We start from the raw sequence: 14,290 nt of genomic DNA on the forward strand, positions 1-14,290 counted from the left end.
AATTAATTCAGAATTTGTCACATTGCATATTTAGATAAACATTTAAAATATTATGAGTTATTGTGCCATTAAAAAGAATATGTATTATATATCTAGTGGAGAGCTGAGAGTGCAGCACCATTACCTCAAAGGTACATTTAATAACATGAGTATATGTCATTGCAATTTCTGATTTAATAAGGTATAAATATACATATTTGTAAGCAGAACTTAAAATACGCAAATAAGATGCAAAGCTGAGGATAAGGAAGTGTACTTCTTGTTGGATCATCCTCACAGATGAAACACACAAATATCATGGAAGAGGACAATATTTCCACAGTGACACAGTTTCTCCTCCTCGGATTCTCTGACCTTCCCAACCTCCAGGGCCTTCTATTTGGAATGTTCTCCATAATGTATGTAATTATCCTATTTGGAAACAGCTTCATAATTGTGATAACCAGAATCGATCCTTCACTACACAATCCTATGTATTTTTTCCTGTCAAATTTCTCTTTTCTGGAAATCTGTTATGTATCAGTCACTCTCCCTAGGGTTCTGTATAGCATTTGGACCCAGGACAGAAGCATTTCTCTTTTGGCCTGTGCCACACAAATGTGTTTTTTCCTAATTCTGGCAGCTACGGACAGTATACTCCTTGCTGTGATGTCCTATGACCGCTATGTGGCCATCTGCAACCCTCTGCACTATCCTCTCGTCATGAACCAGAAAAAATGCACACAGCTGGCAGTGGGCTCCTGGCTTGGTGGCATGCCTTTCCAGCTAGGGCAAACCTGTCAGATATTCTCTCTACATTTCTGCAACTCTAACCTGATAGATCACTTCTTCTGTGACATACCCCCTGTACTCAAGCTGGCCTGTGGAGATACTTCTGTTAACGAGTTGTACGCCTACGCAGTGGTTATCTTGCTAGCTACAATCCCTTTTTTATTAATATTGACCTCATACAGCAAAATTATTGCCACCATCCTTAAGTTGCCAACTGCTGAAGGACGGGCAAAAGCCTTCTCCACATGTTCCTCACATCTGGTGGTGGTGATTTTGTTTTATGGATCTGCATCTATTACCTACTTAATGCCAAAGTCAAGACATTCTGCATTAAGTGACAAACTCCTCTCTCTTTTTTACACGGTTGTGACCCCCATGTTCAACCCCATGATATACAGTCTTAGGAACAAAGAAGTGATTGCAGCTCTGAAACGATTATTGCTTAGAGCACAGTACAGTGATTGAATGCAACCACAGTTCTCACATAGACTGTTACATCTTTATTTAAACTTTGGGATGTTAATTACTGCTTTGACCGCTTTTTGTTACTTTTGAAAGTTAGTATAAGATTAGTTGCAAAAAAATGCACTAACCAAATTGTTATATTGTCAATGTTTTATGAAAAACATAACATTTTAATTAAATTTGTTCTATGACTTTTTCTACATATGTGAAGAACATTCCTTATTCCTCTCACAACTCAATTTCTCCATCCAAATCCTTTCCCTCATGTGTGTCTTTTTGTTTTCTTTCATGAACCATGAAATTTAACTGAGGCCCTCTGTGTGACCACATGTTTGAAGATATTATGCATAACCATGCAGACACTGACTCCTGCTCTCTCTGAATCTAGTAGTAGGTAGAATTGGAGATATTATAGAATTTGATTTAGAGGTGTCCTGACGATCTCTGTATTTGGAATATATATTTTTCTCCTTCACATCCCTACACACACAAAATGGTATATATTACTTATATTTGTATATGCTACTATTTTATGAAATATATTTTCATATAAATCCATAATATACTTTCAGTAGTTGCCTCCTATTAAAGTCCTTCCTCACCTGTCTTCTAGGCCTCTCTATTTCTTTTTAACAATAGTATATTACATATATGAGTTGTAATACATATCATTATAGATATAATATAGAACCCAGAAATGACAGAAAACAAGAAACAAGGAATCTTTCATTAATGGCATAAATAAATTCATATATTTCTGAGAAAGAATTAAGTTTATAATTTTTTCAGTTGTATAGATTTTCTCTAAAGGAGGCTGTAGTGATATTTCATTTGTAACCACTTAAATGAACATCAATGTGCCAGTACCTATGTGATCTGTTGATATAGAATCATTAGTTCATTACCTTAAAGTGCTATAGCTTAACCACACGGATGACTTATTTTTAGTTTGAAAAACAAATATTTAATGCTCCTTTCCATAGAGGCTAACCCCTTAAGCATTCTACAAAAGTATAAAATAGTCCTCTCTTTTTTTTTGCCTTGCTTTCATAAATTTTTGGTATTTCTTTCCTTTATTTTGATTTTCTCTTTATTTGCATTTCTGTGTACCTGTGTGAGTTTATGTCCAATACAGGAGGTCAGGGCCACAGGAAGACAGAAAAGGCTGTTATATCCTTTGGAACTTTAATTTTTCTTTATTTCTAAACTACCACTCCAGTTCTTTTATTTATTTTCCTAATGACTAAAATTTACAGGGTCAATATACAATCTAAGTGTAGTTTGGTCCATTTTTCCTTGATGTCCCGAGAGTAAGAACATTTTCCTCTATGTGCAGTGAATATTTGCTTATCATCATTTGTAAGATGTCTATTTTAGTAGATGGTTCATATTTTGTGTAATTTAAATTATTTTCTCTTTAATTGTTGATATATATATATATAACTTTAATTCTATGCCATATCTTGTCTAGCAAAGGTATTTTATATTCTGTAAATATCTCCTTAGTTGGTTGTTTCATTGCTGTATAGATATTTTTTATTTAATGAAATAATTTTTGTCATTTTTAATAAGGTGCTGGTTTGGAAGTTGTACCACTTTCTTAGTCTGTTGTATCTTATAAGTTCTTGGGCATGATTCTTAGGTCTAGTATCTGATAGTATTTCAGTACCCCATGGACCATATAATCTCAACTTACCCCAATAAATTCATAGGGTGTCACTGCTCGTGGTGGCCCAGGTTATACTAGTTGGAGTATCAGAATTAAATTCTTCAAATATTTGTGTTTTGAAGTTTTAATCCTGTTTTAACATTTAGTAGAAACATTACTAAATGTGTGAAGATTGCCTTTTATAAAAAAAGAGATGTGACTAAATCAATGCTATGCCATTTCATGAATGCCGTATTAACATAGATTAACTACAATGAAACAATGTACTGAAACCTCCTACACCATATGTAATTAATACTCCATCTTCAAAAATATCAAATCTTTCCTGACAAGTCCCATGTGTTTCTAATTTTGTATTCTCTAGGATTATTTACAACTCATTATTACTATACTGCAGAGGGTGGGGAAATTATAGGTTTTGTTCTATCTTCATAGGCTACTTAGAATATACACCCCCATTGAAGAGTCTTGGGAAGGAGGATATTGTATGCATATGCATTGATATAATTTGGTCAACTTATAAAGTATGAGTCTTTGGAGTTGAATAGGACTCAAAACACTTAAGTTATGCAAATTTCAAAGATTTAAAAGCATTGCAAAAATAATTGCTAATATATCAATAACATGGCAAGGATTCATATGATTCACCAATATAATTAGGACTTTAAAATGTGACATGTAATATTTTAAAGACAATTCTTAATAGAAAACATACTTATTACTTCTATATGATTTTCTGGCATGATCATCCATTAGGAAAAAAGATACTTGTTTATAAAAATAAGATATTTATGTTGTTAAATTTCAATTATTTTATGAGAAGTTTTGCATCTATGCTTCTCAGGTAAATTGATTTATAGTTTTTACTTGATTTTATTTTTAAGAAGAACAAAGATTTATTACCACAGTAATACTAACATCACAGAGTGAATTTGGAAGTGACTCTTATCATTAATTTTATAGAACACTTTGAGTAGTAACAGTATTAGATTGTTTTATTAGATTTTTTTTTAAAGTATCAATCAAAATTCCCACTCCCTCTCCTACTCCCATTCCTTACACCCCCTCCCACAACACTTCCCTCTAATCCTAAGAGAGGGTAGATACTTTGGTTTGTGGAAGGTCCAAGGCCCTCCCTACTACATCTAGGCTAGGCTTTGTATACATTCAAAGAGAATAGGATACCAAAAAGCCAGTACATGCAGTAGATATAAATCCCAATGCCACTGCCAGTGGCCCCTCAGTCTGTCCAAGCCCAACAACTGTCAAACACATTCAGATGTACTAGTTTGGTCCTATGATTTTCCCTTCCCAGTCCACCTGGAGGAGGTGAGCTCCCATTAGCTTAGGTAAACTATTTCAGTGGATGGTCTTGAATTCTTTGCTCATATTCTCGTTCCTTCTACTCTTCAACTGGACCTTGGGAGCTCAGTCCAGTGCTCCAATGTGGGTCTCTGCCTCTGTTTCTATCTGCTGTTGGATGAAGGTTCTATGGTGATATATAAGATAATCGTCAGTCTGATGACAGGGCAAGACCATTTCGGGCACCATCTGCTCTAGTGCTTAGGGTCTTATCTGGAGTCATCCTTGTGGATTCCTGGGAAGTTTCCTAGAGTCAGGTTTCTTGCTAACCGTATAATGGCTTCCTCAATCAAGTTATCTCTTTCCTTTCTCTCATATCTGTCCTTCCTCTATCTTGACTATCCTATTCCTTCAAGTGCTCCTCCAATCTTCCCCTTCTCTCCTTCTCTTCACTTTTTCCCCTTCCTCCTATCCTCCCATCCATATGCTCCCAATTTTGTCAGGCGATCTTGTCTGTTTCCAATTTCCAGGTGGGTCTATATATGTTTTTCTTTGGGTTCACCTTATTATTATAGCTTCTCTAAGATCATGAACTATAGGCTCAATTTACTTTGTTCATAACTAGTATCCACATATGAGAACATACCATATTCATTTTTTTTTGTTCTGGATTGCCTCACTCAGGATAGTATTTTCTAATTCCATCCATGTCCATGCAAACTTCAAGATGTCAAGTGTTTTTTTTACCACTGAGTAGTACTCTAATGTGCAAATGTGACACACTCTCTTTATCCATTCTTCAGTTGAGGGACATCTAGGTTTTTTCCAGGTTGTGGCTATTATAAATAATGCTGCTATGAACATAGTTGAACAAATACTTTTGTGATATGAAGGGGCATCTTTTGGGTATATTCCCAAGAGTGGTATTGCTGGATCCTGAGGTAGGTTGACTCTCAATTTTCTGAGAAACCGCCACACTGATTTCTATAGTGGTTACACAAGTTTGCATTCCCACCAGCAATGGATGAGTGTTCCCCCTACTCCATATCCTCTCCAGCATAAGCTATCTTTGGTGTTTTTGATCTTAGTCATTCAGAAAGGTGTAAGATGGTATCTCAGAGTTGTTTTGATTTGCATTTTTTCTGATAGCTAAGGAAGTTGAACATTTTCTTAATTATCTTTTGTGCATTGAAACAGTAGTACACCTGATGAGTCTTTAAATTTAATATTATTGGTAGGTTTAACAACTGCATTGATTTCTTTGTCTCATTATTGGTGTATTTTTAATATCCTATTTACTTGATATTTGGAATTTCTAAGTTTTAGAATTTTTAAAATTTTATATCTGTAAGTCACTAAACAAAACTTTGTAGAACATCTTCTCATGGTCTTATGCATGTCAGTTGAATCTATTGTACTATACATTTTTCATCATTAGTTTTGTTAATTTTTCTCTTCTGATGATATAGGATTGAAATATCTGATTGCCAGTAATTTTGTTGGCAGGTGTTTTACTTAGGGCACATTAGACGAAATCTTCATGACGGAGATTCATAGTGATTTAGAACTTTATTTCTAATGACAAGGTGTGGTTTACCTCCAGTACTTAGTAAGAGAATCCCAGGAGAAATGTTATTAATGGTTGTCACAAGTTTAGGTTAGTGATATTTCTCAAGTTCTAAATACTACTACATAGGAGTACTAAGCTGTTTTTTTCTTGAAATTCAAGAAGACATGGAAAAAATTACAAGGCACTTGGTAAATATTTCAGAAAGGGCTCATTACATTGAAGCAAGTATACTTCCATCATATACTAATGTTAATTACAAGCACTTGTGTTTACTTACTAGGCCAAGGTTAAGGATACTGCTGGAGATAAATTAAACCACACCTGTGTTGGAGGGGACACAGCAAGACTGAGACTGTTACATTTTTATTGAGAGCAATCATACTTTTTACATCCTTATCTGAAACAGAATATAGTAATTGCTAGCATCAATAACCAGGATACAATGAATTTTACAAGGTATGTATGGTACTCATGATTAATGTCTAAGACCAATTTTCTTATCATGCATCCAAAATTTCTTCACTTCTAAAGAAAAATAGAAGGAAATGTTGAGTACTTCACTGTACTGAGAAGAGAGTTCCTTGCCTTCTCAGGAAGTGAAAAGGCTCATAGTGCCCCAGAAGCCATAGACTGGATTCTTAAAATCCTATGACTTGTGCTTCTCATATCGGCTAGGCCAGGCCAACTTTATGATTCCCAGCTCTAATCAATCTGTTTGACTGTGTGCATGTAACATATATGAGATGATTTCAATGAAATACAGACTGTCTCTTGATCTGTTAATTTAATATAAAAAATGGAGGTATTCAATTTATCTGTGTTAATATTGAAATTGCAGATATGAGCAGTATTAATGTTTTAAAAATTAAAAAACAATAAAAAATGAAAAGTATTCCAGCCATTAAATGAATTACATTTTTTAAATTGAGAAATATTTAGGAAAAAGTAGAAAACGGTTTAGAATAAATGAAGCATGAGAGTTTTAAAATATTAACATTTGGTAGCAGAATGTGCTAAATGCCTTCTTCAACAATTAAAATCCTCTTCAGTTGTTCATGGCATTGATTTTGTGGCTTCAGAAGGATTTGTTTCTGGAGTGTCTGCTAGATTGCTAGAGCATAAAACAATGTGATGGGAAGGTGGTTCATCTTCATTTTTCTGGATAGTGTAAATTCTTCCCATGGGAATGAAAACAAACAACATAACACAGCTAAGAAATCAAATAGATAAACAACGTGAATACTCACATTTCATAGATAATATAAAACCTGTAATATTTATTCTTCTGGGGTTAGTGAATAATTTGAATGTGTTTGGGAAAGAATTCTGTGGAGATGTTACAAAAAAGTCTAGTGTGTGATACACAATAGTAATTTGTAATGTGGACACTTGCCAAATTAATTGCAAACTTGGGCACCTAGGTATTAATTTAGATGTGACAATTGAGAATAGTTATCCCCACTGGAAATAAGTATTTTCCCTATAAATGACCTAGGGTTTTTAGAAGACAACTAAGACTCTGATTTCAATGTGTTATAACTCCTGTTTATATATATTAAAAACAAAGTATTTCAATGAGAAAGAACAACTTTAACAAAACCAAAAAGGTAACCTGGTAATATGTTCTCATTTCTCTCTGCAATATGAATTTGAGGATCAAGATTTAATAATTCATGTTAATCATCTTAAATAATGAATTTTAATATATTGAACTTAAAGTTTTATTGATTGGTATTCCTGTAATTTTTTACTGTATAATTTAATTGACAAAATAATATTGTAACCCACTGAAAATTTATTTCTTTACATTTATCTATCATTATGAAAAAAATATTAAGAAGGATAATGAAAGAGTGTTGTTTTGATTATAATGAAACACATTGAGTTGTGTTGCTAATAAAGGGAAATTTACTACTGTAACAGCTTTCCTAGAAATACTTTCCCCAGATGGAAAAACAGACAGCAATTCTTTCTTCTACATTACAAGTGTCATGATTGCTGAACAGTAGCTGATTTGATTGTAAGGATTTGTGTCTTTATATTGGACATCTGACTCCCAATAAAAATCCTGACAGAATTTGTATGTAGTATGTGACTAAATGTGCTTAATATGGTAAAAGTTGTTTTAGTTTTCATGAAATAAATTTATATAAAAGGAAAATATACAGAATTTTACTCAAATAAATAAAGAATAAAAAGCAATTGTATATTTTATGCAATACCACATATTTTAATCTAATCGATAAAAATTAGTATGATATTTCGATATCTTGATTCACATGAAGTACCCAACTCTAGTGATAAGGTGTACCATTACTTTACTTTGAAATCATATCAGATGAAATAGTAGAGAAGAATCTTGTATGTATCTGTAATACAATGGATCATGTTACATTGTATGGCATGCAGAACAGACATGAACACAGACTAGAAAGGGTTTTCCAGAATCTAGACAACATGATTGATAACTAGATTAGGGTTTTGTTTTTTCTGAATACTGTTAAATATTTAACTTCAGAGAAATAGGCTGTGGTACTTTCCTGTAACTATCTCTGCATGTTTTCTATCATAAAGGGCACATTTTTATATATGTATATAATTTTTCTTTTCTTGGATGAGGACACAACATCTGCTATTACGATAGCATTGGCCTATTTTCCAGCCTTACTTCCTTCATAAAATTTGAAGTCCTTTCATTAACAAATAGATACCAAATAAAATGAATAGACAAAAAGAATTAAGAAATTTTAAAAGAAAAATTTGAAAATATGACAAAAAGAAAAATTTTCAAAAAACAACATGATTGTTTAACTAACAACATCTGTTATTGGAAGAATGTTTTGTTTTATGAGACATTTTACTTTTAAAACCAGGATTGCCTTGATCTCACACCAATACCCTTGCCTCTAAATTCTAAGAACTTGGATTATGGATGTGCATTACAATGACTTGTTTTTCACGAACATTTTGATTTTCATTTTTTTTCCTGTACAATAAACAGTGGGGCATAAACAACTTGTTTTTATTACATGAAATGATGAAATATAAATAATAAACCATTTGACCCATTTTTATGAATGCAATTCATGATAATTCTCATAAGCAACAAGTGACTTCCATGAAATCTGTAAATGCACTAAGTTTTCCATATTTAAAGGGTTTCTAAATATGTATTTCATCATGTCAAAATATGTATTTCATCATGTCAAAAATAAAAGGAAATAGTTGAAGGCATTTAAGCTTGGCTTTCATAGGACCCTGAGCTAGAACATAGTATTAGAAACAATAGATTGGGGAAATGAATACACAGAATTGCATGGTTATGTAAAGAACAGTCAGAGTTGAAGTTTGGTTAAATAGCTCAATAATAAGGGAAGTTGCTGCTTGAATTCAATTCCTTGGTTACACATGCAAGAAAAAAATCAAATACCAAAAGAAATCCTATGACCTCTGTTTGTGTGTTGTGGAATTTGTACAAAACCCTCCTCAGGCTACAAATACAAAAAGAGAGGTAGAGAAAGATGGAGAGACAAGGAGATAGAGAGGGACTGAATGAGAAAGGGATAGGAGAGAGAGGTGGTGAGGAGAGGGGACATGAAGGGGGAAAAGAGAAGGAGAGAGACAAACATAATAAAAATTATAAATGGCCAATATGAAATTAAGTAATTCCTAATATTTGCATAATATGAAGGGAATTTAAATATATCAAATATGAGAAGTTAAAAGGAATTTTAATTCAAATTTAAAATAATAGGCTTTGTGTGCTGTTTATCTTTCTGGATCTGTATTCTCTTATGCAATGTAAAATTTTCTAGTTCCATCCATTTTCTAGAAAACTTCATGATTACTTTTTTCTTTACAGCACAATATAACTTCATAGTGTACACATGCCAAATTTTCTTCATTAATTTATCATTGAGGAAAACTTAGTTTTATTTTCCATCTTCTGGCTATTGTGAATAAAGTGACAATAAACACAGCTGAGCAAGTGTCTGTGGAGCAGGCTGCCAGATCTTTGTCTATGTGCCAAAGCTATACCAAATGTTAAATCATTATTTGTTTATTTATTGAGATTAAAATGTTTATTCCTTCTCTTTCCTACATAATATCCTATTTTTTAGCCTGCTTTTGAAATAATTGTTAACACATTGTCATTGCTGAAAGCTGGATACTATTTAATAAAAGCATAAAAATAAATATTTTTATTTAATACATTTTATTTGTTATTAAAATACGTATTGTCATAACAAAGTAACAATAGTCAGTCATTTTCTACACTACAAGTGAAAAAAAAAGTTTTTTTAAAGGAATATCAGCATCAATATTTTACACATATAAAGAGAAATAGTAATTCCATTCACAGGAAAAGTAACTGGAAATTCTTATCCGGTCATTAGTAAATGAGGCAAAACCTTGAGTCCTGTTTAGCTTGGACTACCCGCAAGATTAAAAATTCATGAGTGAAGTTAATAATAATAAAGCCTCAAAGATTTCAAAGTTACTCTAAAATTCAAAGATAATATTCTGAAAGCTTTAAAGTTTTTAAAAGTCAGGAACTAGCTTAAACATATTCTGAGGCTATGATATACCAAGGGAGGATAGAGAATGTCCCTATAGTATAACATGAAGATCAAGTACGCGTGTCTTATCTTTGCGTTATGGCAAGTGAAATATATCAAACACCTGTATAGATTTCATTGGTACAATTAGAATATATATCTAACATGACAAATACATTCAGAAGACCTTGTTGATAAAACTGGTTACATTTTGATTCATTCCTTCTATTTTCAGAGCACAGAAACTCCAACTGCAAGATTCAGAAAAATAAAAGTTATAAAGACCAAAACATAAATTCCTTCTTATTTGAAAAGAAGAAAATGAAATTCAACCTGGTGAACCTACAAAGAGCAAACAAACTAAAAATCATCGAAACAAATCTTACTCTACCTATGGAATTTGTTCTCTTGGGATTTTCTGATATTCCCAAATTGCACTGGTTTCTCTTTGGGATCTTCCTATCCATCTACATAATTATTCTGTTTGGAAATGGAATCATCATTCTAATCACAAGGGTTGAGCCCACTCTACAAACCCCCATGTATTTTTTCATCAGCAATTTTTCTTTCCTGGAAATCTGTTATGTATCTGTCACTCTTCCTAGGATGCTTATGGATCTTTTTACAATGAGAGGAAATATTTCTTTTTTTGCCTGTGCTACACAAATGTGCCTATTCCTTATACTGGGGGCTACAGAGTGCTTCCTCTTGGCTGTGATGGCCTATGATCGTTATGTGGCCATCTGCAACCCTCTACACTATCCTGTTATCATGAATCACAAGGTGTGTACCCAACTTGTGGTTGGTTCCTGGATCATTGGGATTCCCATTCAGGTGGGGCAGACATACCAGATTCTGTCTCTTCCCTTCTGTGAATCTAACCAAATCAATCACTTCTTTTGTGACATACCTCCCCTGCTCAAATTGGCATGTGGAAACATCTTTGTGAATGAGATTGTGGTCTTTATATTTGCTGTCTTGATTGTCACTGTTCCCTTCATGTTGATCCTTGCATCTTACAGCAGGATCATCTCAACCATTCTGAAATTGTCATCAAACACAGGGAGGACCAAAGCCTTTTCCACATGCTCTTCCCACCTTATAGTTGTGTTTTTATTCTATGGATCAGCTAGCATCACCTATTTAAAACCTAAGTCTAATAAGAACGAGGGGACAGCCGGGCGATGGTGGCGCACGCCTTTAATCCCAGCACTCGGGAGGCAGAGGCAGGCGTATCTCTGTGAGTTCGAGACCAGCCTGGTCTACAAGAGCTAGTTCCAGGACAGGCTCCAAAACCACAGAGAAACCCTGTCTCGAAAAACCAAAAAAAAAAAAAAAAAAAAAAAAAAAAAAAAAAAAACGAGGGGACAGACAAACTCCTTTCTCTGTTTTACACCATTTTGACTCCAATGTTTAATCCCCTAATTTACAGCCTGAGGAACAAAGATGTCACAGGGGCACTGAGAAAATTATTTACCAGATTGGTAGCAGTGTGAGAAAAAGAATGTCTGTTAAAATATTTTTATATATTTTATACATTTAATTAGAGCATAATTTCATCTTGTAAACAAATTAATAAAATGGTTTACTCTAAATGAACTATATGTTTCATGCTGATGTACAAGCTCTTTAGCAATGTTCTGATGTATGGATGAACAGAAGCTTATAAAACAACTAGAAATGACTGTGCTTTGCCTACTGCAAAACATCACCAGTAAAATATCTTTCCTTGTGTTTTTCTGACTCTTTTTTCCTGCCCTTGGGTCATTTTTCCTCTATTGGTTTTCTACATCCAGTCTTGACAAAAGGGTATGTGCCTAGTCTCACTGTAACTCTTTATGCAGTGTTAAGTTTATAGCCACAGGAGGCCTTCTCTTTTCTGAGTGGAAAAGGTTGAAGGGTGAATCTAGGTGAGAGAAGTGTGGAAGAGAGTGGGAAGACTGGAGGGGAGGATAAACTGTGATAGGGATGTGATACATGATGTAATAATAAAAATAAAACTACTTTTCCTTTGTTTTCTATACAGTTATTTACAATCTATGCAATGTTCAAAATTACGAACAATATTTCATCATTAGGATGTAGTTTTTCTAAAAGTGGACACCTTTATAACAAAGGAAAATACCCATTGTAGGGATCCAGAGAATAATAAATTATGCCAAAAGAAGTCACTGTTTGCATGAACATATGTATAAAATAGGTAATCAGGTTTGCCATATACTGTCTTAAGTGAGGCAGAATGATTTGTTCTTATGTTGCATAATGGTTCTGTGATGTATGCACTCTTATTAGCTCTTAAATTTTGTTTTGTTTTCTAATATCACAATATATGTTTTGTATTTTTGGAAGATCTTTAATAGAGTTTCTAATCCTTCACATATTTAAAAAAATTATTTCTCCAAATAAAGCCATTGAATTTATAACAATTATATTACTATAGTCAGTACTGGTGATTTAACTTGAAAAAATAAATATCTATGATAATATAATACCCTCAAACAATATTGCATATGATGATTTGAAAAATTACTCAATTATAAAGATCATAGTTCTATTATCAACAGTTTTACAAAACTTAATATATGATATATTATTTGGTTATAGTAGAATAAATTTCAGTTTTGTTTTATAGTTTTTAGTAGTTATACAAGCCAGCACCAATGACAACCCATCAGTAACCTACTTAAAAACATAGGCTTTTATTGCAAATATTATAAAATACTACCACCAGTAGAAAACTAATCATCCAATGTATGAGACATTGTGTGTGTGTGTGTGTGTGTGTGAGCGCACACGCGCACACCTGAGTGAATATGTGTTTTTAATGAGCTAAAGGATTGGGAGTTAAAATTCTTTCTTTATATGCAGCTGTCATTAGGTTTTATCCAGAAATACTCAAAAGGTATAAAAACTCTAATTACTGTGCTAACCACTTTATTATGCTTTCTTCTGTCAGATTTTGTGTTCTTAATAACGGCACACATAACAGAAAGACTAGTTCTAAAGCCCATGGGATATTTTCCTGATTTAATCAACTTATTAATATTTAAACTCCCTGAGTAGCAAGAAAAATTTTGTTTTGTTCAATTAAAAAGTAACATGGGAAAGATATTTATTCCCAGAGAAAATGCAGTGTGTTTCTCACCAATATAATATATACTAGTCTCTGACAAAAACAGAATTCAGAAGCACAGTTTAACTAATTTCTTCATCAGTTTCTGAAGTTATTAATTAATAAAGGTAAGAATGCTAACCTACTGTTACCCAAAGTGTTCCTGACTGTTAAGAGATAATATTAATGAAAAATTAATCTGTAAACATTTACATATTTCCTTTGGGCTTTAAAGAAATGATGTTTTTATTCCTCATCTTCAATATTATTCACATACCTTTTCAGAGAAATAGAATAGTTGGTGAACTCTGATCGATACTAAATGTTACTCAGAAGTCAGTATTTCATAAAAAATGCCAATTAAATAAAGATAAAGTTCATGAATCGAATATTCCTAGAATTACCTGAAATGACTATTGGTTTTCTACTTCTTACTGTAAATATTTTTAAAGGTTCCCAAAAATGTTGTCAAATTGTGAGAAACATAAAAGCAAGTATGGTGAAACATTTGAAGAAATTGGTGTCAAGACTGTGTTAAAGACACATGTCAGGGGCAGAGTGCTTGGCATACATGAATCCCTGAGTTAGAGAAAAACCAAAAACAAACAAAAATGGAGAATGTAAGAATGTCTTGAATCATACAATTTTATTCTCTTTTCCTTTCTGTACAGTTTTAAATGTAGAAATTCACAAATGTGAGTAAAATTATTTGTTCTTTAAACAGTGTAAAAGTGAAACTCCTTCATCCAAAACCTTTCAAGAAGAACAGAGATATTTAATAAATAAATATAAGAGAATTCTAGAGATATAGAGGGAATCTGTTCATGGTGTTTTCTTTTCCC

The 14,290-nt window shown here is 32.9% G+C and overlaps 2 protein-coding genes across 2 annotated transcripts; both read left to right on the top strand.

The window, feature by feature from the left end:
* Positions 1-279: 279 nt before the first annotated feature.
* Positions 280-4,249, top strand: LOC130863150 (olfactory receptor 10AG1-like). The gene is made up of 2 exons (XM_057753056.1): positions 280-1,208; positions 4,177-4,249. The coding sequence occupies exons 1-2, from the start codon at positions 280-282 to the stop codon at positions 4,247-4,249; spliced, it is 1,002 nt and encodes a 333-aa protein (XP_057609039.1).
* Positions 4,250-10,657: 6,408 nt separating this feature from the next.
* LOC130869824 (olfactory receptor 10AG1-like) lies at positions 10,658-11,832 on the top strand. The gene is made up of 2 exons (XM_057762277.1): positions 10,658-11,512; positions 11,701-11,832. Exons 1-2 carry the CDS (start codon positions 10,658-10,660, stop codon positions 11,830-11,832), a joined length of 987 nt encoding a protein of 328 aa, XP_057618260.1.
* Positions 11,833-14,290: the final 2,458 nt, after the last annotated feature.

This window comes from Chionomys nivalis, chromosome 2 (genome assembly GCF_950005125.1).
Source record: "Chionomys nivalis chromosome 2, mChiNiv1.1, whole genome shotgun sequence".
Classification (NCBI taxonomy): Eukaryota; Metazoa; Chordata; class Mammalia; order Rodentia; family Cricetidae; genus Chionomys; species Chionomys nivalis.